Genomic DNA, 26303 nt, shown 5'->3' with positions numbered 1-26303 from the left:
TATAACATTTAGTCTTTTTAATGCTATTATATAATTTAGATGTCGAAAAACTGAAAGTGAGTCTGAATAAATGTTACCATCTTCGTTCTAGACTTTTCATTTTATGTCTGACCGACGCAGGCGTAGCTTCGTATAACGAAGACAGTCAATCATTGATTAAATTTTCTTTAAACAACACCAGCCATTGATATACCACGCCGTCGATAAGAAGAGATAGGGAATGAATTTAGGCAACTGGAGCATCATGCAAGCTGCTTCAAATCTTTACACCATTCCGATTATCTTCTTTCGAAATTTAACTTGTATCAGGTTAAATTTTTGTTAAATTATTCAAAAACCAGTTTAGGATTACTGTGCATATACATCCATGAATTGGAATCGTGGCACCTGTATCGATTCACATGGAAATCCTTGGTCGGTTCCTTTCAAACGCGATGTGAAGGAGGGAAAATAAAAATCCGCGAAAATCCGTCCCTCCTATACACGGGAGCGTAGGAGCCACCCTAATTGAGATTTATTACGACGTTAATCCGGCCAATTGTGTGAACGAAGTTAAACCGTTGACCTCTTGGTTGACGATCCGAAAGAATACATACAGCACGTGCCATGGTCTCGCCTCATACGTGTATTGCGATAAATAATGTCGCCGCTATATCGTAGGAAAATCTGCCCCAATTTCTCGACTGTTTTAATAAACGAATTTCCGGCACGGTGTAAACACGGGTATTGCCTCCGCGTTTATTGGGGATAAAATGCTTTAGAGGAAGTATGCTACTTTGTTATCGTAAAATCCGTGAAAATAATCGGTGTTCTAACTTGGAATAATATTATTTCATGATATATTTTCATTTCAGTAATAGATTAATTTCATAACTTATGTAACTTATGATTGCGTTAGATATGTAAAAATTGTCGTCTAAAAATTTAAATCGACAATTTCTTTGGCGGAGTTATCGTAGTGTATAAAGTAATGCTTGCGACTATTCTTTTAGGCTAATGCATGCACTCGTAAGAACAGAGCATATAAATCCGCGGCGGCATTTGGCGGTTGTTCTACCGTATAAAACAACTTATGGCCCATTAACGAGAATCCACTTAACGACGTTACGCGTGCAATCTGTCCTTGATACCATTCGTAATGAAGCGCATTATACTGCTACTAAGAACGGCTACCCATCAATACCGTCGCAATAAATCATATAACCGCACAATTAATTCCATAATCAAGCGAAACTGCACACTGTATTAGGTCACTTGGGCGTAAGAAATTTCACGCAAATACAAAGACCTAATTTAAATTGGAATTTATTGTAACGTAGAATACACTCGATATTAGATAGTCATATTGTATTAAAAGACCCTCTTTTGTTCTAGATTTAATTATTTAAATCAGGGCTTCTCTCAAATTTTTATGGAACGAAGCCCACTTTCAGAAACAATAATTATAATCAACCCGAAGATTACGCAAAATGTAATTACTATCGAGAATTGATTGATAAACAATTCAAAATTGATTTGATTCAGATGTGCAAGTTGAGAGAAACTAGACGGCGATAGTAATCCTCATATGGTCTTTAACTGAATCGATTTTGAATTGTTCATCCAATGATTCTGAATGAGTAATACTATCCTGACGAATATGTAAATTAATCCCTTATTGTAATATTTAATGCGACCCATCCAAAAGTAGCCCACGATCCACCAATGGCTCGCGCCCACACTTCGGGAATTTCTTTAAATTACGATTTTCTAGGTTTAAATATTCGACACCCATCAGTTTCAAAGATTCGAACGCACGTAGTTCAAAAGATTAATGTTAAATCGAGATATACATTGCGAAGAAGCTTCGAATTTCCCCTGTTTTGGGCAAATATCCACTCATTTGTCATTCACGTATACGCAGATACGTGGATAAAAGCAATTTGGCCAAACGCCAAGAAATCATTGTTTGCTCTACTCAGCAATGTTCCCGATGTTTAAATCGCTGCGAATTAGGCTTGACCCGTTTCAGGAACCGTTTGGTTCGATTCTCTGTCGTCTCGCACTCGCGTTGAACGTTCGTCGTTGTCACAAATATTGTAACGGCGGGTGTGTAACCTGTTCTCGTGTCAGTTTCATGACAAAGCGAATACAGTTTGTACGCGTAATAACGACAGCAATTACCGGCTACCTCGAGAGAGAGTTCACGATTTATCATCCGAAAATCCTACACCAGTATAAATTTCAATAATCACGTCGTACATTTTTGTACCGTGACACCTCCAAATACGTTTAATCCGAAAACTGAAAAATATGCTTCATATTGCTAACACTTAGTAAATGAAGTTATAAATTCCCCACAGCAATACATAGTAATAATCAACAGTTAGCATACCATTTCGTTCCATGCAACTATGTAAAGTTATGCATAAGATATTATCTTTGAGAGAAAAGGAATTTAATAATTCTTACATCAAAGCGTAGAACAGAAAATAAAAATATTTTGTATTTTTTTCAACCTTGCTACAATTCTCGAATATTTATCTTTCAATTTTAATTTAAAGAGTTAATAAAAAGATGTTCGTTTTAAGCAAAAAATTGTACGGATATAGAGAACGTGCGCGATATATGCGAAAGAAAGTCAAAAAATGGTGAAGGGGATGAAAATGGGCGCGAAAACTCACCGGTGGCGCAGGCGCTTCCAGCGATCCAAATGAAATAAACAGCGGCAAACAGGAAGGTCGACAGGTCCGCCACTGCATTTCTCCACGGCATCTCCATGTTACTTTGGTGAATTCCTCGCCGCTCTTGCCCACTTGCACCACTTCCCTAACACTTCAATCCGGGAACGTCATACAAATTCCACGACGAAGTTAGGCAAACGAGTACCAACAATTCCTATACGATCTCCACATTTTTAAGTTCACGTGCGAATTCAGCCTCGAGTTGCGTTATTTCTTTTTAGTAGGCGTAACGGAAGAGTATTACGGCGTACACCTGTGAGACAACATTCCTTTTACTTGCACTCGTAGTCCCTCCTCCTTTCGAAAAACCAAATGTCTCGAAGCATCTGTATTGTTTTCCATTCGACTTTTGATTTAATGCAATAGGGTAATTGGTTCTTTCTTCTTTCACCTTGGACTTAATAGTTCAAGTTCCTAAGCTTTCTCGTTAAAATTAGCATTACGTATCGTTGGATGTTACCTTGCGGTTCATTTTCACATTCCACATCATTTTTCGAAATTATACACGTGAAATGCGGTCAGTCTCATAAAAATGTAAACAAAGCTTTGTAATCTTATCGTCGGAAGATGTATGAATTAACGGATGAGATCACACGAGAATTGTTGCAGCAACGGGGAAAAAAATTATGAATTTTTACGAGAATTGCACGATACACCGATCATAGAACAGGTAAACTTGTACATATATTCGAAATATTAAAATCCAAATGTCAACGCACTTAATTTTATATTTCTTATCGAAACTTATTTTTTCTAGCGATTGCAATGTACGTGAGAAGTGAAGTTTTCATGCATTCTTCCGTACGGTTGTCTCTTCAGGTAAATCTCAGGTAACGCGGCACAAAACGGTCACATTCACCTGGTAACACCTGGCAACACCGTTAAATTTAATAGAAATGCTCTAATACGTTTTTTTATTCAAATTAAAAACACAATCGAAAAACTTTTATTTACAAAACCCTAACGAAATGTAAAAACTTGCACGACGCGACGCATGATGCGAACCGTCCGTGAGTTTCGTTCGAATTACAAAGTTTTGTTGACTGGCCGTCATCGGCTGCGTTTACAGAAGGCGTAAAGTTGAAATCGCAACCACACGCATGCTCGAACTGCCCTAATGCTGTTCAACCAATCAACAAAAAGATACGGCGGCCAATCAGAAGTTTTCTGGATGTTAAATGCCTTGGTTGGTATTTGCTAAAAATTGTCACATGCATATAGGAATTTACTTTTAAATAAAAAATACTTTTGTTTGGAACTCATTAATATTACTCGTTACTATAAACAGTGTAGAAGTATTATTTTTTATATTATACTATAGTTTCTATAAGTTATTGTATCTTGAAATATATACATTTCAAATTTGTACAGAATATGTTAAAATAATAATAATGTTACTCTGATAATTAAATTTTTTACTATTATATTTCTTTAACATTTTCATTAATATTTGCCTTTAATTTTGAGAAACATAGAACTACCGTATTAAAGTATAAATATTACTATAAATTACTACAGATATATTAGATTTCTTTTATAATAAAAATTTTAAAAATAAACAAGCTTGTAAATTATTCGAAAAAGATAAAAAAACAAGAATCAGATACAAAGATAGTTACTTTATTTTAATAAATATAGAAAAACAATATTTTCGATATTAAGAAATTTTTATTGAATTAAAGAAACATTAAAAGAAAAATCCAAGTATTTTTCCTCCAAGATGCTTCCTTCTAGCTTCTTCATGATCCATAATTCCTCCACTTGTGGTCAACACAACATATCTAAAATATTTATAAATTACAATTACACCATGAAAATACAAAACAATTCATTGCAAAACCATAAGTTTCTCTATGAAATATAACACTATAAATTTCAATATATATAAACACATACCCAAACTGTCGAGATGGCAACAGGTTGTTGGTCCATTTTTCAATATCATTAATTGGGACATCAAATCTTGGTGAAATTACACCACACTTGTTTAGTCTTCCACTAAGATTTACTACAACTTTGCCACTGCGATGATCGTCAACAATTTCAAATTCTCCAATATATCCTTGAACGTCAAAAGTAATTTGGTAAAAAGATCATGTATGTATTACATATGTACATAAACTTAAAGTCAAAAATTAAAGTTAAGAAATAAAACAATTCTTTTACTATTTCATAAATAAGAAAATGTTCGTGTAGCCTTACCTTTCCTCATCATTACAGTCAGAAATTTAATGATTACTTTTGAACAGGGCCTTAATAGCACCTGCCTTTTTCCACGTTTTTCAGCATTATTAATGGATTTGAGAGCATCGCTAAGAACGTTCATACGCACCATGGCTGAAAATAAAACGTAATTTTAAGTTATTTAGTAAGTATTTAAAAACTATATGTACTTCTAGAAAATACACAAATTGTATTTCAAAATGTCAATAAAACATAACCTACAAAGAAAATAGATGAAAACGTGCAATTTAATATTTTTATAAGCGTTAGTAATACGATATAATTAGCTTGAATAAAATAATAATCGATTTTAAAGAATACAACTTAAATTTTATAAGAAACAAAACAATAACAATGAAACAGGCAATACTATCTCACTAACCACTTCATACTTTTTTAAGTATTATAATAAATGCAAAATATTATTGTAGATCAATCAATTATTAAATCTAGAAACTAATTCATAATTAATTTACATTGGATGAATTTGGAAAAGTAAGATTACCTGCGATTTATAATTTTGTTTACCACAGCAACGTACACGCTCGATTAGCTGACCAAAAAAGAGAAGTTGGAAGTCAGGGTTACCATAGTAGCCACGTAAACTTGCTTGTATCCCATTGGTTGGAATTCTTTGAACTTAAATAATGGTTCAGCAATGGTTAATAATATTACTTATTTTACGAATAATAATAATTAGTAGCGATACTTATATACAAAAGACATAATTTTATTCAAATACAGAGTACACAATTATATATCTAATCATTTTATCTGAAACTTCATGATAGACGCAAAACGTATTACGCTCCTTAATAGATCAATTTGTCCAAAGAACCATATATGATTGGATTATAAATAAAGTGAATAAATAAATATATTTTAACTGATATTTTTAATTTTGTTTAATTATATCAATTCTTATAAATTTGTTATGCATATTGTTTGGTAATTACTATGCTAATGAGTATTATCTACGTGTATAGATTTGAACGTAGTGAAAACGTTCTGATGAAATACATTCATTGAAAAACAAGATCTGGTATTCTGTCATTGTTCTGTCGATAAGATAGACAAATTCTTGATCAGAAAGAAGAAGATGTACCGTAGAAGAATATAAGCTGTGGTCAATTGATCGAACGATTGGTGATCGAGTGCTTTTGCTGTTCGGTAAGTGTGAATGTGTGTTGTATCAACGACGATTATTGTGCAAGTACCGAGTACTTGTCGAAACACGAAAGCTGAAAGTCGATAGTAATCCACGGTTCAGGAGAGTGGTATAAGGTAACGGTCCCTTGCTGCTTTCGTCATGTTGTCAAAATTGATGAGGAAGACAAAGTTGACGGGAGATGCTCACTGATATGGAGGTTGTTGAGAATTCCCTGGTCCGCGGGCCGCCTCTACTTGAAAGGTTTCCCGGAAGTTTTCACACGAGATACACGCAAAAAGGTGTAAGTCGTCAGGCAACTATCGGCTGTCCTGTCGGCTTCCTGAAATTTTAACATCGGTATCACCTGATTCCCGACTTGACTTGCTCATTTCTTTTCCGCTGTTAAGTCTGTTATTTCTAGGTTACGCTTTTTACAACGATCCGCACCATTACAATAATAACTATTTACATTATTTACAGATCCATTGAGGTGTTCCCGCGGGATTTGGCGAGCTGGCGAAGCCAGGACGTGACATCGTACACTCGTCATTCTCGGAGGATACCGCAACACGTATCAAAATCAATGGTACCCTCGCTGCGCGAGGACAATATTTCGCGATGTTCTCGGTGTCTAATTTATGCACTGAAATATTAAGGAACAGAAGTAAAAGTTATACAGCTGCCCATATACATGCGGAATGTAGCAATTTAGCTAATGACAATGGATGTCCACCATCTCTTAGTAAATTATTGGATGAACTGTTAAATCCTAGTAAAGATATTGGTGATAGAGAAACTATTAACTGGTGTAAATGGTTAATAGCTAGTGGTCATACTCCGGAGAAGTTTGCTAAAACAGGTACGCCATGTGTATTTTATTTTCTTAAACTGCACAGTACGGAAACTTTTTAAATCCGACCATATTCTAGCCCACAAGTTAAATGAATTGATCATTGTCAGTATTATCACATTAATCATATTTTTGACAAATATAGATATATTTTATGCAATGTGCTTGACACTTTTGCATATTTATATATTGCACTATGTTATGATTATACTATATACAGTTGCTTCAAATATTATTCTTGAAACATGTTTTTAAAAGATTTTTTACTTTATTAAATATATTGTATATATAAATACATATTATATATTGTTATAAATAATATTTAATTTAAATGTTTAAACTATTGAAAAAGCAATATATAGAATTTACCTTTAAGATAAATTTAATCTAAGATAACTTAATAACTACTGACATAGTCTGATCATTGTTTGATACTTTTAAATAATATGCTTTGTTATGAGCATTATTTTAAAATCTGTGATATAAGTATAGTGCAATTTGCGTATTTGGCAGCAGCAAGATTATCTGTCAAATATATATTTATATAAATTGCTATATTTATGAAAATATAGGTGCATGAATGAAAGTTTATAAAATGTAACAAATGCTTTGAAGTCAAAACAAAAATTGCCTAAATCAATAGTAATAATTTCAGAATAATATTAAGTATTAGAAAGTTTTTAACCTAATTAAGAAAATTATATTTTTCAATAATGTAGTTATGCAAGTCTAAAACGTTTATAATCTTTAAAAACATACATATTGAAACATACATTTATAAAACATATATTGGATTAAATTTTCGTCCATCCAAATCAAATATTTATAAACGTTTCAGTGAGAATGTATGATAATGCTACAACATGTGGACTGGTTTGGACACCTAATTTTGTAGCATATCGTTGTCGTACATGTGGTATATCACCATGTATGTCCTTATGTACAGAATGTTTCAAAAAAGGCAATCACTATGGCCATGATTTCAATATGTTTTTAAGTCAAGCAGGTGGTGCTTGTGATTGTGGTGACTCATCCGTTATGAAGGAGTCAGGGTAACAATTTTATCAAACAAAATTGCTTGATATTTAAGAAAAGAATGATGTCTAATATAATTGTTGTTCTAGATTCTGTGATAGACATGGTCCAAAAGCCGCTGTTGATAAGTCAGCTGCTCCTTCAAATTTAATGTGTGTGGCAGAAGCAATGATGCCTAGAATAATTCTTCGCCTTATACAACACTTACGCGAGAATTGGTATATCATATATCTTTCTATTTAATTATTAGAAGTATAAAAAATGTATAATGTGTGGAAATATTTTATTTAATATAGTACTGTGGGTCGACGAAATTATGAAGCTGCAATTCAAGATGCAGATGAATATCTAACAATGCTCATTGATTTCAATAAAATGGGTGCATTAATGAGGCATGTTATGACATCAGCTCTTACCAATCCACAAAAGTATAGAAGTCTTATGGATCCTACTGTATCAACTGGAGAACCAGAATATGATAGTTATTGCCAAGATAGTAACGAAATATATCAAAATGCAGTAAGATCTTTGCCAAATCCAGAGCCACCTGATGAATATAAAGGTAAATTTTTTCTTGTCTATATCTACAGTTGTAGCAGAATATATTTACAATAAATACTATATTGTTTTAGAGTGTGCATCATTACAAGAACATTTACAGCATACTACTTTCTTAGAAGAATTAATGTTTTGGACAGTAGCTTATCAATTTCCACAGAAATTAGTTTGTTTGCTATTAAATATGTTACCAGATCCAGAATATAAAGAAGCACTTACTCGTGCATTTGTATTACATTACAGTAGAGTTTCAATGATGCTTGAACGTTCAACAGACCCAGATACTTTAAGCAATAAGGTGGTCCATGTCAGTGTACAGGTAGGTATTATCCAAGAATAATATTATATTTATAATAAAGAAAGTGCTTGATGTGTTTGTACTTTATATTTCAGCTATTCAGTAATGAAAGTTTAGCATTGAAAATGGTAGATCAATTAAAGTTGTTGCATGTTATGGTAATAGCTTTAAAGTATATGATGAGTAAGATATTGATTCAAAACACTTTACATGGTAGGTAATATTTGTACAAGTTCTATTGAACTTTCGGTATTTGTTTATTAACATTAAATATAATTTCTTATTTTTTTAGATCCAGATAAAAATTTTCATTATGTAGTAGACTGTGAACGACAAGTAATGAAGGAACACTGTTATTGGCCTATTGTATCAGATTTAAATAATGTTCTTTCACATAAGCCTATAGCTGTTAGATTTATGAGCGATGATACACTTCTAGAAATGTGGTTCGATTTCTTATCTATGTTTCAAGGTATTATTTAACTTTTATACAATTGCAATTATAGATACTTTTACATATAACAAAATATTTTTGAAATATTAATAAAATACTTTGTTGTGCTTATTCCTAGGAATGAACGTGAATCAACGAGAATTAAATCAACACGTTGAATATGAATCTAATACGTACTACGCTGCGTTTAGTGCCGAGTTAGAAGCTAGTGCATATCCAATGTGGGCTTTAGTTTCTCATTTGCGTGGTCCTGAAAGTGCTACTCTTACTCGTAGGGTGCTATCATTTTGTCTCACGGCATTACAAGATTGGTTAGACGCCATAAATTTCACTCATCCAAATGTGGTAAGTAATTAAATGTTTATTTTGTAATAACATATTTTCTATTTCTGCAATTAATTACTTGAGTTAAGATATCGATAATATTATAGCCCCGATATCTCTTCTTTTTGTTACAGAGTGACAGTTTACAAGTATCATTTCATCTACCATTGCATCGGTACTTTGCTGTATTTATGTGCCAAGCTGTGCGTCAACAAGGAGCTACCCTAAATGATTTATTACCTCCTACTGATATGTTACATCTTCTAATGATGCATCCTTTACGAGTTCAGGTAAGTACTTTTCTCTACTTCCTAGTATATTCTTTCAATGTAGTTATGATATGCATGTACAGCATTTTAAATAGAACTAAAATAATATTTGGAAATATTTATAAAGAATCATATTTTCTGCAGACATTATTATTTCGAATGTCATTGAGTACTTTTAGTAGAATTTCATTATGGCGATATGTGTATATGATATATATGGATATCGGTTGGCCTTTTTCGGATAGTTATTTTATTTAATAAATCAAAATAATATAAAAAAAATACTTCGAGCAACAAGTAGGTTTACATTGAGTTATTTCAATAGCATAATATTAGAGAAAATCTATGAATTTTCTATTTAAACAATAAAATATAATTTCTTATAAAGTAGAAAGTATCATTATCGAAAGTCTTATTGGAATTAGGAGTGTAAGAAAATACAAAAGGAATTTAACTTTTGTGATATGTTGTTTTAAAACAATTATACATGCTAAGATGGCACAAAAAACAATTGTTTAATGGAGAATTGTTTCTAAAAAAGGGAGTTATTATTGATATATAATCAATTTTATAAATCATACTTATCAGATTTAAATGTAAATTAATGAAAGACATATGAAAGTAGAAATAAAACACAAAAGATAGTTACGAACTATATCTTAGTAATACGCGCATAAATTACATTCATACTACTCTTATTTCATTTGGAGCATCAATAACTGTATCTGCAGAAGGAGATAAATCAACTTGTAAATGTTTACTAAAATCATACGTAATCAATCTCATTGCTATAAATCCACCCGATCCTGATCGGCCTTTATGAAAAATTCCGGCACCTGCAATTGGAACTGGTGGATTTGATTCTACTGGTTGAATATCAATGAATGGTATTGTGTTTTGAGCAACGTCACTTTTTTGATCACTTGGTGCAAAATTCAGGTATTGGAATGGTTTCGAGTCTGGTAGTGCTAGAAGAGGTAATCGAGTTGGTATATCAGGATTCTCAAATGTCACTTCAGTTCTGCAAATAATTATAATGCTAGATAAACAAACATACATTTACAAGTATACAAAAATATGTACAAGATATGTGCAAATTTTACCTATTGGTTCTATCATGACTAATCCAGAAACTCCTCTCTAGCGGTTTTATTAATTTCCCAGTCGTGAAATTGAAAGATGTCATTCTTGCTTCTAAGTTTAATCGTGAACCAATCATTCGGAACTTGAGTCCTGAAAAAAATAGGTATTGTAAGCGTGATATTTAAAAAGGGATATGAAAGAAACATAAATTTACACATAAATGTACCTGTCAAAAGCAAATTGTCATCAAGGACTAGATCATCTAAATCTAACCCCCTTTTTTCCCATGATAATGTGTGATAGTCAACACCATTTTTAACGTTGTTATCTAATACACTGAACTCTTCTATTGGTTTCCACCGTATAGAGGATTTATTAATGTATCCATGTGGCATCAATTCACCTTCCTGTATCTGCATATGTATTATTTGCTTCATTTTCTTGAACCGGATGCCCGTCACGACTCTGTAACAAATAATATTATTATTAATTATAAAAGCAATGACATCTTAAGGGTCTTCCTAAAATATCTGCCATAGTCAGTCACTTACTTATTGTTTGCTACATCAGATACAACTTCCCTTAAGCTGAAGTATCGATCAGAGTTTACATTATTGTCATCACAGTAACAAAAACAATAGCTACAGTGCCAGAATAACCAACGCCACCAGCTATCTACTTTGGTTGTTCCTCTCTGGCAAGTATTTTTTTTTTTTTGTCCGAACAGTCGACCATTTTCATATTCTATGTATTCGTATCTTCGATCACTTTCCTGTATCTAAAATAATTTATAAACACTTCACATTCTTATTATATAACATTTGAACGCAGAAAAAATTTTCAATTTACCGAAGGACAAATCCACATATCGGAATCAATATATTCGCATTTTAGTATTCGACCGTTACATTTGCGCTGTTGGGAGCAAAATTGATTTTTGTAACATCCATAAACTTTCGAATATTCGTAATAAGCACAATTTTCTCTGCAACTCGAGTCCTTGTTTAAATCTACTTCGTTCACAATGTATCCTTGGAACAACTGTGTTAATTTGGTGTATGTTTCATCTGTAACAATTGTTTCAGTTATATTCGTTACACATGTTACACGCGAAAGCAGGAAAATATACCTAATTTATGTAATCTCGCATCACATCTCCAGAGTTGTCGTGGAGCAAACGCCATGGCTGTTTTAACAGCCCGCAGAGTTTCCATCGTTCTCGTCTCATACTGTTGCTTCACCACTTCCATTTCTTCAGTGAAATTAGTACCTACATCAAGTTTATTATAATTAGAAAGCGAATTTTTCAATAATAATATACTATATTAGGTGCAGCATACTTTTCTTTAAATAATAAGCGATCAGAATATTTTTTTTAAATATGATAAAATCGTGATTGTGAACTGTATACTATAGTATAAAATTTTTAAACATAGTTACAAAAATTGGAGAAGAAAATAACAAGTTATGCAATATACAAACAACAATCACTGCACCATACCTGGGTTATAAAGCCGCAGCAGCTTATAAGAGAATTGGATCATACCGTAACCCTTGATTTCCGTTAGGGTTACCGTTGTATATAAATTATAGAGCAATTGCTGAAGCGACTGATTTTCATTACAAATTTGCGAAGCTGCTTCCTAGTGAGAAACAAATAGAAAAAGAAAATACAAAATCTGTCCATATTGAACAATAAATTCTTAAATCTTTGAATTGCTAATTATCAAAGAAGAACGTTCGCTACTTCGTTGATCATCAGAATTGGAAGTTCTTTACAACTCGTTTATTTATTTTTGTACCTGATAAGCCGAAACGAACAATTTTTCGTGCACTATCAGGTCACCGATTCGAGTGAGGGCGCGTACAATTGACGCATTCGGATCGTGTAGAATTATATCCCAGAAATCGCTCAGCTTCGGTATATCGAGAGGAATTTTTCTGCCGACTATCTCCTGTTGCATCGTTCGAAAAACTTGGTACAGACCATCTATTCCTTTTAGTTCGTTTTCTGTTCGAGCCCATAACCAAATAGAACTCAATGCATTTAAATTTTCATAACCATTGGTCGAGAAGTTTCGTTCTAGTTCATCGCCGAATTTCTTGAAACTTTTTATGAGCCATAGGTACTTTCCACCATCTTCAAACTCGTGAAGCCTTGAGTGAAACAAATCTCTCTCTAATGTTTTCTCCAATTGCAACAACTTATTTCGCATTTCGTCGATCAATGTTGTATCATATTTTATACCCATTGTCCCCCATATTATGCAGAAAAACAGAAAGCATACATGGATGTTCGGTATCTTCATTTTGTAGTCTATTTATTTGATTCTTGAAGGGTTAAATTTTTCAATTATATATATATATATTATATATATAGATGAACCGGTGCATAAGGACTTATATTTGACCTGTATGGAAATATAAGATTGAAATTCGTGCTAAAAAAAATTGTTTCTATGCACAATCGTCTGATAAGTTAAATATTTCAGTCAAGAGTATTTTGCAGACATAAATAGTCTGGTGTACACTCTTCTTACTTGTTAATTAATTAGTTAATTAGTATATTTGTGATTCATTCCGTGCCGTGCGTCATACTACTGATCCACAGTAACCATAGTAAATAAAAATACATTTGTACTCACTTCTTGAGCAAGTTGTACATGAATGAAAATTCAGCTGACAAAATTCTATAGTATTGTAACTCCCTCCTCTAGTCCCCTGTTGTTTTTCATATCAAAAATGTTATTGATGGTGAGTCATGTTTAACAATACGGAATTAAACAGTGTGACATAGCTGTCATTACTTTGACCTTGCTTAAAAGTCTACTACAACTCAAGTTTCTCACGGCTCGGAATAAATCAATCGTATAATGCAGAACGAGATTCCTCGTACGATTTGAAAAAAATACCAAAATAAAACACTATTCATAATACGTAATGGCCTTGGAATCTCTGAGACTAAGACGTCGTATGTTTATAACAACATTTCATAATACTGTGTGTTTGTGCGAAATGTACACATAGATTGCTGCACGCTAAGCTCAGTGGTAAGGGTCGAATATACCGATTACATTGATAATTAGATACGCCAGTAATTGGATTAGAATCACATCGTGCGTTTCGTTCGCGGAAAAATTACTAAGATATATGACATCTCAGAGATTCGTTCTCGATTGATAATACTTTTTTATCTCCGGTAGGTCACGTTTAATCCATATAAACGTGAGTCACATCCGCGTGTAGCTATTAGCTCTTCCGGTGATTCAGATAATTTCGACAATAATCGATCGATATTTTGAGCGCCTGTCCTTTAATTTCGATATAGGTAATAAGTTTCTCATATCGTTGATGTCTTATATAGAAATCTTTAAGAAGCGATACTTGTTTGTTTGGAAAAAATGAGTCGGTAATCATATTTGTCCAAATTTATAATAATTGAAAATTTATAAAAATCGATTTCACTGTATTAAAAATAACCTCTCTTAAAGTTTTGTCGTATCTATCGTAATTTTATTACATGTGCATATCTCTATTTAAAACGTGATTAGTTTTTAATATCAGTTGATTTAAGTTAGTCATTTCTGTAATATTTCTTTCTTTATTATTTATTTTTAATCCTTCGGAAATCGCAGTTGATCTGACAGATACATGTTAAATCTAATTCTAAATATTTAAAAAAATTGTTCATTCTTTACATTTAAATTAGTAATTATGTAGTTTATATACGTAAATATATCTATATATTATGTTTTGTATTAATTTTAGTATAATTAAAGACTTTATATGTTTATACATTTCTTTTCGCAAAAATAAGCATTGCAGCATAGATTTTAAGTTACTTTGTCCCTCAGATATACAGCGACCTTTGATGGGATTTTTACGATTGCATCTTCCGCACAGTTAAATAAATAGAGATATCTTTTGATATTCGTTGACGCTACATTGACAACTATCGTAACAAGTCACGAATTATATCTAATATTTATTGTTATCGAATTACAAACAGATCGATTTCGAAGGTGAAGGTTAAATTATTTTCATACATATTTTATTCGCAGATATATCAATAAATACCTTTTTAACGAGTATACACATGTACAAATTTGAAATATTATGTGACGATTTTAAAACGTACAAATATTGTTTCAACGTGACGCATTTGTATTTACATACAGCACAAATCCTACGTGCAAGTATTCAAGACGACACGACAGAACGATGTGAGAAACTTTAAGGTGGTACTGTTATTCGGACAGAATATCTAAGAACGAAATCCCCTAACGTTCTTATATTCTGTAAAATATATACTACACTTGACTAGCATCACACTATTTACTGATAACTCAAAAATAATATTCGATTTAATCTTAACATTACTTTTTCCAATGGCTCTATTCTATTAATGAATGGAAAGTAACGTTTGAAAGTTATATAGGCCGTGAAAGGTTAGCATGATTAATTGAAGCGTTTCGACCGTAATAAACAAAAGTATTAAAATCTGGTAAACTATTAAAAAATCCTATATTATCCTTTTTTTTAAATACTTGGATTATTAATTCTATGTTGTTTAGAAATGTTTCACTGTATATATCGTTGCACAAACATTCGCTCAACAGTAGTCTTTTATAGTTGGGAAGTAATTGATAGTCGTGTTTTTGATACAACGAAAATATACCTCCGGAACAAACACTTTTCCTCGTATGCACAGACTCTACTAAGAACTTTACGTTATTGTTCCCGTCATTTGACTCTCTGTGTTCCTCCCCTCTCGAGTTGGGATCGTTCGAGGCTTAATGGTGTTACATATTTCTGCGCATGCTCCTCTTCATTCTCCCTCTCTCTTCATACTTCGTACTTAAATCATTTGCACAAACTGCACCATTGTTGTTCCAACAGAAATTTTGCATTTCGTTCTTTTGCTCTTTATTGGACATTGAATGATTGATTTAGTAAAATTTTTTTTGTAAAGTGCACTCGTTGGCAGAGTAGACAAAATTTTTAAATTTTTGTTGTAACGATCATGTTACAATTCTTTGATAATTATTTTTGATAATATAAAATTGGAAAGAATATAACTTACGCAAGAGTTTGTTAGATAATTAAACAAATCATTGTCTATTTTCCATATATTATTAACTTTGTTAAGTTCATTCTATATTTTTTTTAGCGATTTCTTTAAAAAGATAAAAATATGTATAGTACACGAAATAAAAGATTTTTCGGATAATAAACAATAGCAAAGTTATTGCAGTGTTATCTATGTTCGTACCAAGTGTGTAATTTGAATAGGTATAGATTGTCGGATGTCATTTGATCACTATGATATTCTCCCGTATCTAATACCCCTTGATAGTCACGATTAACTAATTTCTAAGAGTACATTAACGGATATTCGAATCGCCAAAATATTAAATACTTCAAAATTTGTTCCATTTCATATAATCTAAAAAAATTATCTTACAAATTCATGAAGTTGAAGGAAATTTTTATTTTTCTAAGTTTTTAGAAAACACATTTAAAATACATATGTTCCCACTATTACGCGTCATTTTTTTTTATTGAAAATATGTTTAAAGATCTACAAAAACTTACTTGCATTTGGTTTGCCAATAATATGAGAACGCTTCTGCTAAGAATCTCGTCGGGAGAAGGAACAAAAAGCCGATGAATGCTTTTCAAAAGATCAGGGAGAGCATCCGATCTCGAGGAAACGCACGTTCTCGCGAAATCTTCTAATGTGTACCTCTCGTATTTGTTAGGCGCTTTCGAATACAAATGGAAGACATTGTATAAATCGTTGATTTTCCCAACGAATTGATCAATCATACGTAACTTTTGATCCAGTCTTTCTTGTAACGGCATCTCAGTTAAAAGTTTAGCTATAATGCTGTCCAAACGCATATCTATCTGTTCTTGAAAAGTATCAATCTGTTGCGATATTTTCGATATACGATTCTTTAATTCTTTCTCCATTCTGTGAATAAATGGCAAATTGTTGTCATACTCAGAATCTTTTGGACGTATGAAGTCCCATGATTCGAAAATGTCTATCACCACCTCATGTCCGAATTTTATTAAATCTTTAACATCGACATAACCAAATTTAAAACTATATGCAAATTGTTCTGCGCATAACATACAAATAAAAATAATCTTCAAATTAATTGTGGCCATTTTTTGAATTCAGTGACAACTGAATCGAGAGGAAATTAATTTGCACAAATAACACTGATCCGATCTTGTTCTTCTTTCTTCCTTTATCATTTGATTATCGAATTGTTTTCTTTATTGTCACAAGCTTTAAAACTATACTGATTATGAGGATGGAATCAAGTTTTCGGAAAATTGCTGAAGAATTAATCACACTGACACGAGGAAGAGCTCTTAGTCAGCTCTTCGGACGCTATAAATGTCCCCTCTTTGTTCATTGATCGTAGAATCGCTACGAACGGTACGAACTGACAACACAGCAGTTGAAAGTTGGAATTCTTTCCAGTGACGGGATTGGTTGATTAAGTGGGGGATTTACCATAGTCTACAAATCATGTATTCTATGGGAACCCGTCTTTTTTATATTTTGATTTCAAATGTTTCGTACGTTACACGTTAACAATATCATGTGCATAAAAGTAGATAATAAATGTATATGAATAACATGACAATTATGACAAATAAATTTAAATCTTTGTACAAATTTATTATAAGTAATGGATCACATATAGACATTTTGCTGTCTTCTACATGCTTAGATCTTATTTTTTTTATTTCAACAGTATACCTGAATATTTCATGTTAAATAAAATTTTATTAATGTTAAAGAAATTTGTATTTTATTTATTTAACTCTATATATCATATTTAACAATTATTAAAATAACTGAAATTATAGGAAACGAAACTCTTTTCAGTACCGTTAGCTTTTTTACGCATCATGCATACGTTAAAAAATAATACCTACAGCTATGGAATGAAATTATTTCTTAATAAATACCTTTCTTTCAAACTTATTTTTTATACTATTTCATGCTGTGCTACATTATATATTATATATCTTATGCTGCTGTAATATATTGTTAACTATTGAAACAATGAAAATTAAGAGAATGAATTTTTGTTTAGGTTGCATTTTATGAAATTTTAAATGGATTGTGGGTGCGTAATGGTCTCCAAATAAAAGGTCAAATTATGACATACATACAGTGCAATTTTTGTAATTCGATGGTAGATGCAGATCTTTATCTACTTCAAGTTTGTGCAACAAAGCTACAACCAGATATTTTTCTAAAAACAATCGTTAAAAAGTAATTTTCAATATCTTATTAAACATATATTTATATTATACATACCCTTTAAATTACAGTTATATTTGTCAATAATTTTATTCCATTAGGTTTCATATAAAACAAGAGATGAGTCTTTGTTTGTATAGAACTCAAAATGAATACATGGATGGAGAACATGACACACCAATGTTAGAAAGTTTTTTAACATTTCTAGCTATATTGGTTAATGTTCGGACAAATTTAGGTAAGTTCTTCATGCCATTTTCTTAAGTTCACTAATAACATATGGAATCTACATACATATATGTATATAAAAAATATGGTCTTGTTATAGGTTTATCTGATCCTGAAATGTCCCGCCTAGAAATGGTTACTTTATTATCTATGGGGGATAAAACCCATAGTCAATTAATGGAGTTAATGCCCGAACGTTCTGGTAGTACCCAAAATAGAGATTTCGAATCTGTATTAGCTGATGTATGTTTTATGTTTCTTTAAACAGAATACAATTTTTTTTTTTTGTAAGTACAAATTGTAAAATATGATTTACAGGTTGCAGTGTACAGAGCACCTAATCTTGAAGCTAGTGGAAATATGCAGCAAGGAATGTATGGTCCAAAACCACGTCTAGTTTGGGAAGAATTATTTGATCCTTTACATGTTTTATTAAGAGCAGCACAAAAAGGAGATTTCCAGATGGCAATGGATCGCTTTACTGAATAGTAAAAAAAACTACATTTGAAAAAATAATTTAAAAAACATAAAAACCTTGTACTATAGTTCTTTTAATATATAAAAAATTATTGCTTTATTTTAATTTTCATAATTTTGTCTCGTTCTTTCATTAAATATTTTGTAAATATTTCAGTGTAAAACAATCAGGAAAATTGAAAAATAGTGCAATTCCATGGCCACCATTTAGGCATCCTGCTCCTGTTTCACCAGCATATGATGATCCACGAATTGTACTACGATCAAGAGTTTTTCATACTATGATTTTAATAATTTTATATAAGGCTGTGTATGGACACAACATATCAGAGCACGTAATGGCACTGACTATTTACTTATTAGAAATGGCAGTAATTACTGCAGAAATACCTGATAAATCTGTAAGTAACTAATTATAACAGAATTACAGAATTATAAAATAATAATACTATTTCTTTTCATGTTTATCAGATGAATCCTTTGTGTCAATATAATAGTAGCGATGAGTCATCTCGTATAATAAAAGATATGGACCTAGGTGGTTGGTACAAAAGTGATGACTTATCAGAAAATTTGAGGACAGTGATACCTCAAGTCATCTTGATCCAAGAGTCAGAGCCAAGTAATTCAGATAGTAAGTAAAACTATCATTAAATTACATTGGGTTACATCTTGCTACGTATGATAGTTTTTGCTTTGACATTTTGCCATTTTTTTCAGGTGATTTTGAGTGGGAAATTCAAGGTGAAATGACTGAGGTTGGAACTTCACTCATGATAAATGATGCAACAGATGAGGGTTCTTTAGAAGTTTTAGCTCTTCCATCTTTAGATACTATTACTAATGACACTGGGTTACAGATTGCTGTGAATGCTTCTTTACCTGCTTTACCTCAACCAAATGGTATGTTTTGTTTCTCTGTATTTTCATTTATTTTAAGTAATCATATAAAACACACTAGTTAAGAACAAGTTGTGAAATAAATATTTGTGCATTGATAAACTAATTCCATTTTTGTAAGTTTTGTAAATTCTATGTATATATTAATAACAAACAATCCTTTAAGGTTCCTCTACATAAAATTCTTAATCTGTGTTAGTACAGGGTACAATATATATCATACTTTATACATATATTATACTGTATGTTCTTAACTATAAAATGGATACTTTGGTTTTGATTAAACCTATTATATAATATTGCAATGATGTTTTATTCTTTTCTTAATTATTTTATAGACCAATTTCAAATAACTTTTGTACCTGAAGATGGAATTGTTACTATATCAGAAGCTAATAGTGAAGATGATTTAATACCTTTACAAAGAGCTTTGCCACCAACCACCGAAGAATCCATGGCCCTTGCCATTGAATCACCTCCTTTACTAAACAGTATGTTACTTAATTTTATCACCTTAACCATAATTATATCCTTCTTATCAATGTTATGCATTCTGTACTGTTGCAAAATATGTACATACTCTGCTTTCTTCTATGTTAATCATATAAAAAAAGACACTAATTTTATATAGGAAAAGACACTAAAGCGAATGTCTTCTAATTAATATCGTTTTATATTAGAACATGTTTTCATAATCTTGTATTCTTTTTTCAATCTTTATTAACTATATACAGATATTGGTGGTCAACCTGCATTGCCACCTACACCTCAACGGCCTGCTGTTATGGCTGGCAATGAAATAGTTGCTGCACCCACAGTATACTCAAGACTGAGTAATTCTAGAGTAACAACAACAGAAATTGTTCCATCTACATCAAGTTCATATAAACATTTCAAAAGAAGAGATGCTCAGGTAATGATTTACGTATATTCTAGTAAATCAAATGCCATATTTATCAATTTATTATTTTATAAACTTTTTTCTGTTTAGGGTGGATCATTACAATCACAAACTGTAAAAGTAGACGAGAGCATAATCACATTATTGTTAAAATTGCATTCACAGTTGTCAGGTGTCCCAGATAGTTATAACCCTGAACAAATTGCAATGTCAGATAATGAAGCTAGTAGCAGTTCAACCATAGAACCAACAGAATCGCGAATTGGTGATGGTCCGTTCTTTATCGCGCAAATACTGAACAAAATTACAAATTTAGATCCTATGTGCAAAGATGCTATAAATGAAGCTAGGAATAAATTATGGCCAAGTATGCAGGAAAGCGAAGATAAACAGCGAGAGAAAGAAGATCGAGAAAGAGAAGAAAGACGAAGACGGGCGAAAGAAAGACAGCAAAAGTTAATGGCAGAATTTGCCAATAAACGAAAGCAATTCATGGAAAAAGCAATGGAAACAGGTAAAATATAAAGGATAAAATATGTATATAAGATATAATGAATTTGATGTACTGTATATAAACAAAATGTAAATAAAAATTATGTTTTGTTTAGATGAAGCAGGGGTATCGGGTATGGATTGGGATCAAAAAGATAATGCGACTAAACTAACTAGCAAAAAAGAATACGATTGCGTTATTTGCAGTCAAAGTAGTCCTAGTACTGAAGATAATCCTATGGGTCTTGTTGTATTAGTTCAAGTAATTAAACTCGTATAATTTTATTCATATAATTTCATTTTTATTGACTACTTACTTAATTCTATATAAATTCTATTCTTAGGGGACAAGTGTCATTGGTCATGAACGACAGCAACCAGATAGATTGCTTTTACCTACTTCTGATGATGATCCGCCTATACCAAAGTGTGATACACGTGGTGCCTATTTTGACCGTAGAATGGATGCAATGGATCGACATTTTGATACTGTAAATATTTGACATATAACATCCATTGAATACAGTAAAACAATTTATATATATTCTTATTGGTGTTTTACAGATTTCGTTGCTGTTATCCGTTAATCTAGGTTGGGAAGGTGGTGTATATGTGCAAACGTGTGGACATCATTTACATTTAGATTGTTTATTGCCATATGTAAAGTCTCTGGGTCACCAACAAAGACAGCTTTCTCTTGCTGTAGATAGTGGCGAATATCTATGTCCACTTTGTCGACAGTTAGCTAATTGTTTTCTTCCACTTTCTCCTCAATTGGGGAAGCGTGGAACAATCGTTCGATCTCCTTACGTCCCTTTCACTACGATACTCCCAGAGATAAATAATCTTCTAAAAGAGGTACAACGAAATCCATCAACAGTAAGTATCTCAAGAACTTTGTTTACTTGCAACTTTATGTTCCTTGCAATTAATAACGTATACATTCTTTATAGAGACGAACATTTTTGTCTGAAGCAATGCGTAAAGCAGTACAGGATATGACAAGATGCACAAATTCTAAGTGTCAACAACAACATAGTTACAAGAGTTTGTTCGTTTTCATAACTTCTATAGCACGAACTAATTTTGAAATTGAACTTGTTCAACGTGGTGGATCATTATGTATTCCACCACCTACTACGATACCTTTAAGGCCAAAACGTGATTGCATTGGTACATTTATTTTATTGTTGATGATATTTAAAAATAACTAGGATTGTAGATTTTACATTAATAACATTTTCTTTCAAGTTGCACTTCTTGATGTTCTGGCAAAAAATGCACGTCTATGTATGATTTGGCCGGTACAACACACATGGCAACAATTATCTGGTTTGCCTCCAGAGCCTGCGACTCCACTCGCTTTAACACTACACGAGGGAGAAGTCCCCTTACTTCTCAGAGATCCGACTGCTCTTCTTATACAGTTTATATTATTGTTACCTTTGCATGCCGATCAAGGTAAGTAAATAAATTCATTTGTAAATATTTTAGTGATTTCATAAAATTTAATTATTTATTTTCAGCATATTTCTCTAGTGTAGTAAAAGTAATCTACAACTTATTGTACTATCAAGTTATAGTACAAATAAGCGGTGGTCTCACACAAGCAGAGAGAAATACATTTTTAGGAGATACATTTTTAAGAGAATGCATCGAGCGCGGTCCTATATCTTCTGAAACTATATTCTGCAAAATCATTGAATATTTCAATAATAGCCCACTCTACCATTCAGATACTGTTTTATATGATCCATCTACTTCATCGTGTACACCATATGCACGAGATAAAATGCACAGTATCGAACAACAGGTAGGTATAAATTAGTTAACATAATTCATAATTTTCTTGTTTTCCTTTTAAGATACTTTGTTACATACATAATTATATCATTTCAGATACAATTTATGTGTTTACCATTTTTACGAGTAGCTGCATTACTCCGTTATCATTTATATGAGGAACCGTTACCTATAATTAGATCACCACAAACTGAATTTGCGAGATTAGTTCGTTATTTGGAATTAGTTACAGAAAATATGGATTGGAACATGTTTAACTCTGCTGTAGCTTTGAACTGGCAAGATAGCGAAACTAGTATATCGGTGCCCCGTATGTGGTGTGATCAATTTCTTGCTTTTGTAAATCAAAGCGATGCAGGCAGGTATTTAATTATGGAACAGCATGTGTCGTGGCAGGTACCCAAGTTGCTGAGCCTTCCAAGGGAATATGAGAAGATTTTCACAGTACGAATATATATAATTAATTATAGTTTATATATCATTTTATACTTGAATATTAAAACCTTATAAATGATTATTCATTTTTAGTATTATCATGGAAGACAGTGTCGTCAAGGTCATTCAATTCCTCAGGAGATTAGTATCTGCTTATTGTGTGGTGCCATCGTTTGTTTAAAGCAAAATCGCAAACAGTGGAATGTATGCGAGGTTGTTCAAGTAAGTACTTTATGTATATATATGCTTTTCTTTATATAAGCATAAAAATATGAGTTAAATAAACATAATTCTTCCTTGGTTTATAGCATTCGATAGATTGTGGAGGTGGGACTGGTATATATTTGGTGGTGACATCAACCTATATTGTAGTAATTCGTGGTCAACGTGTCTGTTTATGGGGATCTTTATATCTCGATGATTTTGAGGAAGAAGATAGAGATCTGAAGTAAGAGCCTTATTTTAATATCAGATAAGATATTGAAAAATTGCAATCTATTTCTTAATACATTTATATTGGAATTTTTGTTATATTATTTTACCTCTCTAGAGATATGTCAATATTATACTGCATTTATTAATTTCTTTTTATAGACGCGGGAAACCTTTGTACCTAAATCAAGATAGATACCAATTGTTAGAACAGCAATGGTTAGCGCATAGGTTTGACCATACGAAAAAAACATGGGTATGGCATCGTGACATACTGTAACATTTTACAGCGTTTGAAAGTGTTTACTCTAAAACGAGTAGAAGACTTTTAACAGGTTTATTTCCATACAATGCCTCGCCAAGAAATAACATCGCTTTAAGAATTAACAGATTGCTCTAATATACTTTATGGATAATTATATTTATTATGATGCAATGAGTAAGTAGACATAATATTGAATGAAAGTATTACGAGAAAAAAATGAGGTGAGAGCTGAATTAATATTGTTTATAGTCATAATACATGAAAGATTATATTCGAAGAAATTTATGTTTTAAATTACACATTGTACATTCTATTTAAGTATATACATATAAATTATGTCCTAATAAAAAAAATACTTTTTAGTGTGTAGCATTTGTACTTAAGACACGAGAACTATTCAATTCTTTTAGTCGAAATTTCGGTTACGCTAAGAATTAGATAAATTATATCATTGAAGATAAATATCATTATTAATGAAATCATAATTTTGTCTGTTAAGGAGGATTGAATTTATTGTGTGCTTCTTTTTAATGTAAGGAAAATATGGAAAGAAAATCCGTTATATCCTATAATTTATTATCATAATTACTCTGTTAATTACAAAAAATCTTGATTCAAAATTTTCTTTGTATCCAGATTATTCAGAAATAGAATATTTTATAATTCATTAATAAATCAAGAAAAATACTAAGGATTATATTAGATCTACAATCTATAAACATGACAAAATCAAAGACTGAAGTCTTTAGAAGAACTCTATCTCTGAATAAATTTAATAACAAGCTCGATTTTAAATCCCTATATAATTTTGTTGCAACTCATAACACGTTTTACTCTGATTCTAAATTTATATAAGCAAGGTAGAAGTATTGATCATGCATGAAATTTTAATTAGAAGGTAAAGGGGAAATTGTCATGTTAAATTGGCGGAGATGTTAAGAAATAATTTTCTAGAATGATACATTAACTGTAACAAGAACGGCATGCAAATTATGTTTGGAATATTAAATTAACACGTGTTTTTATTATTAAGAGATCCTGTGTCAGCAATGTAGTAGTAAGTGAGATTGTTATTAACACCATAAACGATATTGTAAAACCTTCTCTTGTAAAAATAGATTTTGTTCTAATCTAATAATGTGAATTTTTCGCAACAGTTCATGAGAAACTATAGAAAATCATTCACCGATCAGTGAACTCGAGATTTAAACAATATTTGATGCATTATTTTTCTGTATGCATATTTATGGGCTGTGTATATGAACCTATAAACTCATTTTATTGAACGAACTATTTATCTACTCGCTGATTTTTTTTCGCACCGGTGCATAAATGCTAAGTAATTGTACTGTGGCAATTAAGTTGTTATTGTTTTTGAAGAAGCAATTTATATGCAAACATTTAACTAAAAACTGATCTTAAATCTTCGTTAGTATATATTTCAATTTTCAATAAATTAGTATTTATGACAAAAAATTTTTCCGTTCGAGACTTCAATTTTTGTGAAACTATGATTACACAGGCAAAAAATTGCTTCTTCCAGATTATAGATCACTGTAAATGTGTAATAATGATAGGACGCCACATAGTAGAATTACTGGTTAACTCAAGATGATCTGTACATAGTTAATTATTTTTACGAATGTCCGCTTATAATGTTAAAAATTTGCGAATAATACATTAAGAAGTGCTAAAAAATAAATAATAATAGCAATTATCAACTCTGTTCAATGTATAAATAAAAGCAATTCTATTAAATGAAAAGATTGCCTTATAATCTATAAGCATTTTTATTTCTGTAACTATTTCTTAAACAATATGTAAAGCAAGTAGAGAAAGATGAAGAATCATTTATTTTCTAGACAATTATTACAAGTAATTTATGCTTTTGGCAGATGCAAACATGTTTTGTGAAATCGATAAAGCTATGTAGATGTAATTTTATCGTAAATCTAACGATTATTACAATATTATTTATATCAAAATCATTTTCTGCTTTTGTTACGAAAATGAGTCTAGTTTTTATTATTATTCAGTTATTCTTCTATTTAACAAGTGCTACAAGTTTCATGATAGAGTACTACTAAAGGTAATGTAATTATTGTTTTTACT

General features: G+C 31.5%; 4 protein-coding genes across 15 annotated transcripts in view; 1 reads left to right on the top strand and 3 right to left on the bottom strand.

Moving 5' to 3' along the window:
* The window catches only part of LOC122566080 (protein sidekick), a 43477-nt gene extending 39711 nt beyond the window's left edge, over positions 1–3766 (bottom strand). For 4 of the 5 annotated variants that reach the window (XM_043722807.1, XM_043722808.1, XM_043722809.1 and 1 more), the window contains exon 1: positions 2664–3766. In XM_043722807.1, the coding sequence (XP_043578742.1) occupies positions 2664–2760 (97 nt within the window). In that variant the 5' untranslated portion in view covers positions 2761–3766. The remainder of the gene's footprint in view (positions 1–2663) is intronic. The other variant, XM_043722812.1, reaches the window with a different exon arrangement.
* A 556-nt stretch (positions 3767–4322) lies between these two features.
* On the bottom strand, positions 4323–5610 carry LOC122566169 (40S ribosomal protein S15Aa). The gene is made up of 4 exons (XM_043723027.1): positions 5452–5610; positions 4926–5060; positions 4620–4785; positions 4323–4504 (listed from the first exon to the last, which is right to left on the bottom strand). Exons 2-4 carry the CDS (start codon positions 5056–5058, stop codon positions 4411–4413), a joined length of 393 nt encoding a protein of 130 aa, XP_043578962.1. The 5' UTR covers positions 5059–5060; positions 5452–5610; the 3' UTR covers positions 4323–4410.
* A 298-nt stretch (positions 5611–5908) lies between these two features.
* LOC122566166 (E3 ubiquitin-protein ligase Ubr3) lies at positions 5909–25968 on the top strand. Of its 4 annotated transcripts, none has more exons than XM_043723018.1 (30): positions 5909–6116; positions 6577–6955; positions 7785–7998; positions 8071–8199; positions 8278–8543; positions 8614–8858; positions 8933–9050; positions 9130–9309; positions 9410–9636; positions 9750–9905; positions 18089–18270; positions 18360–18496; positions 18587–18729; positions 18805–18974; positions 19121–19364; positions 19435–19597; positions 19684–19866; positions 20202–20354; positions 20598–20776; positions 20855–21278; positions 21373–21518; positions 21601–21747; positions 21821–22135; positions 22210–22429; positions 22508–22717; positions 22783–23069; positions 23156–23503; positions 23588–23716; positions 23803–23942; positions 24089–25968. In XM_043723018.1, the coding sequence occupies exons 2-30, from the start codon at positions 6715–6717 to the stop codon at positions 24204–24206; spliced, it is 5814 nt and encodes a 1937-aa protein (XP_043578953.1). In that variant the 5' UTR covers positions 5909–6116; positions 6577–6714; the 3' UTR covers positions 24207–25968. The 4 variants fall into 4 exon arrangements, with proteins under 4 accessions (XP_043578953.1, XP_043578952.1, XP_043578955.1 ...); XM_043723017.1 differs by having other exon boundaries at positions 5938–6230; XM_043723019.1 differs by lacking the exon at positions 5909–6116 and adding an exon at positions 6123–6397.
* LOC122566167 lies at positions 10334–17392 on the bottom strand. Of its 5 annotated transcripts, none has more exons than XM_043723022.1 (9): positions 15515–15843; positions 12770–13378; positions 12469–12610; positions 12097–12237; positions 11817–12034; positions 11519–11745; positions 11194–11432; positions 10988–11117; positions 10334–10905 (listed from the first exon to the last, which is right to left on the bottom strand). In XM_043723022.1, the coding sequence occupies exons 2-9, from the start codon at positions 13274–13276 to the stop codon at positions 10569–10571; spliced, it is 1941 nt and encodes a 646-aa protein (XP_043578957.1). In that variant the 5' UTR covers positions 13277–13378; positions 15515–15843; the 3' UTR covers positions 10334–10568. The 5 variants fall into 5 exon arrangements, with proteins under 5 accessions (XP_043578957.1, XP_043578958.1, XP_043578960.1 ...); XM_043723023.1 differs by having other exon boundaries at positions 15574–15843; XM_043723025.1 differs by having other exon boundaries at positions 15646–15843.
* Positions 25969–26303: the final 335 nt, after the last annotated feature.

Source organism: Bombus pyrosoma, linkage group LG3 (genome assembly GCF_014825855.1).
Source record: "Bombus pyrosoma isolate SC7728 linkage group LG3, ASM1482585v1, whole genome shotgun sequence".
Classification (NCBI taxonomy): domain Eukaryota; kingdom Metazoa; phylum Arthropoda; class Insecta; order Hymenoptera; family Apidae; genus Bombus; species Bombus pyrosoma.
The sequence above is the reverse complement of the archived record's forward strand: the minus strand, read 5'-3'. Positions and strand labels throughout refer to the sequence as shown.

Excerpts from the sequence above, each read along its gene's own strand:
- LOC122566169 (XM_043723027.1), bottom strand. The coding sequence starts at position 5,058 with ATGGTGCGTATGAACGTTCTTAGCGATGCTCTCAAATCCATTAATAAT. Across the intron at positions 4,786-4,925 it reads GACTGTAATGATGAGGAAAG|GATATATTGGAGAATTTGAA; the intron begins GTAAGGCTACAC and ends TTGACGTTCAAG. Across the intron at positions 4,505-4,619 it reads TTGCCATCTCGACAGTTTGG|ATATGTTGTGTTGACCACAA; the intron begins GTATGTGTTTAT and ends TAAATATTTTAG.
- LOC122566166 (XM_043723018.1), top strand. The coding sequence starts at position 6,715 with ATGTTCTCGGTGTCTAATTTATGCACTGAAATATTAAGGAACAGAAGT. Across the intron at positions 9,906-18,088 it reads TGCATCCTTTACGAGTTCAG|GTTGCATTTTATGAAATTTT; the intron begins GTAAGTACTTTT and ends ATTTTTGTTTAG. Across the intron at positions 19,598-19,683 it reads AGAGCCAAGTAATTCAGATA|GTGATTTTGAGTGGGAAATT; the intron begins GTAAGTAAAACT and ends CATTTTTTTCAG.
- LOC122566167 (XM_043723021.1), bottom strand. The coding sequence starts at position 17,144 with ATGGCCACAATTAATTTGAAGATTATTTTTATTTGTATGTTATGCGCA. Across the intron at positions 12,611-16,562 it reads TATTGGCAAACCAAATGCAA|GAAGCAGCTTCGCAAATTTG; the intron begins GTAAGTTTTTGT and ends GTTTCTCACTAG. Across the intron at positions 12,035-12,096 it reads TGCGAGATTACATAAATTAG|ATGAAACATACACCAAATTA; the intron begins GTATATTTTCCT and ends CAATTGTTACAG.